The sequence below is a fragment of the Impatiens glandulifera genome, chromosome 5, assembly GCF_907164915.1.
Source record: "Impatiens glandulifera chromosome 5, dImpGla2.1, whole genome shotgun sequence".
In the NCBI taxonomy this organism is placed as follows: Eukaryota; Viridiplantae; Streptophyta; class Magnoliopsida; order Ericales; family Balsaminaceae; genus Impatiens; species Impatiens glandulifera.
Window position 1 is genome coordinate 8004440 of NC_061866.1, and position 1365 is coordinate 8005804.

General features: G+C 33.8%; 1 protein-coding gene across 1 annotated transcript; it reads left to right on the forward strand.

The window, feature by feature from the left end:
- Positions 1 to 274: 274 nt before the first annotated feature.
- Positions 275 to 907, forward strand: LOC124938968 (protein LURP-one-related 15-like). The gene is made up of 2 exons (XM_047479488.1): positions 275 to 585; positions 674 to 907. The coding sequence occupies exons 1-2, from the start codon at positions 346 to 348 to the stop codon at positions 905 to 907; spliced, it is 474 nt and encodes a 157-aa protein (XP_047335444.1). The 5' UTR covers positions 275 to 345.
- Positions 908 to 1365: the final 458 nt, after the last annotated feature.

A 1365-nucleotide genomic window follows, 5' to 3' on the forward strand; every position in this document is an offset into this window, starting at 1 on the left:
AAAATCAACTTGTGATCTTTGCTTAAAAAATCTATTTGTTGATTCAGTTGAGTTATCTTAATATATTATTAATTTAAATTTGTGAAAAAATTTAAAAAAATATATTATAATAAAATAGTTTGAAAATTAATTAATTTATTAATATTATTTTTAGAATAGTTTGACCATCCAAACATTGAAAAGTAATAGCTATATATATTATATACATGGAAGGTGGAGGTAGACACTTTCTTCTATTAATTATTTCTTCTCTAAGATACTACTAGACGTGAGGAAGAACAAGAAGATTACAGACTTTCAAAAGACTTCCAGCTCCGACCAATTACAACCCGACGGTGATTATTTATGGCGTCAAGTTCCAGCTCCGGCCAGATCTCAGTGATCAACCCTCAATTCTGTTCACCTCACCCAGTTGATATCACTATAAAACAGAATCTCTCCACCCGAAGTAAAAACAAATACGCCGTCACCGGCGTTAATGGGGATATCTTGTTTCAGGTGACATCTGGGAACTTCTCCGGCCTCCATGTCCCTCTCTTCCTCCTTGATCCCGCCGGAAACACCATCCTCACTCTTCAGCAAAGTGTACGTTTTTTATTATAATTAAATCTTTTTCCAGCCCCATATCTCTTTGTTTGTTGTCTTTTTTTGAAAAAATGAATACAATCTTCAGAGTATGAGCATGCATTCAAGATGGGAAGTTTTTAGGGGAGACAGTACAGAATATAACAATCTACTATTTATCCTGAAGAGGTCTTCTATGTTCCAAATAAAGACTGAATATGATGTTTTCATGGCTACCAATCCAGAGGAAAATAATTGTTGCGATTTCAAAATCTGTAAAAAAGAGATCTATGCTGGAAACACTAAAAACATTGTTATTGCTCAGGTGAATAATTTTCTATGATATTAGAAATTAATTGGATTGAATTGTATTGTATTATATTAAATTGATTTGATTTGGTTGGATTGCAGATACACAATAAAATTGGTTTTATAAGGAGTAGGAACAAATATTGGGTGACAGTTTATCCTAATGTTGATTCTGCATTTATAGTTAGAGTATTGATAAACCCAACGAATGAGTAGCGAAAGCAAGGTCACGAATCCTACGTGGCCTTGCCAGCTAGGAGAGAGAAAAATAAAGAAAAAAACAAATTTATCCTCTTTCACCCAATAGGGTTTCATATTTCTGTATTTCTTTCTCTCTCTGAAACGCATCATTTATTTCTCTTCTCCGGCTCCGACTGCATTTATTTCTCTTCTCCGGCTCCGACTGCATTTATTTCTCTTCTCCGGCTACATTTATTTCTTTCTACGGCAGCATTTACTTCTCCATGGTATCCTTTTTAAGGATCTTTATTT

Excerpts from the sequence above, each read along its gene's own strand:
- LOC124938968 (XM_047479488.1), top strand. The coding sequence starts at position 346 with ATGGCGTCAAGTTCCAGCTCCGGCCAGATCTCAGTGATCAACCCTCAA. Across the intron at positions 586-673 it reads TCCTCACTCTTCAGCAAAGT|AGTATGAGCATGCATTCAAG; the intron begins GTACGTTTTTTA and ends TACAATCTTCAG.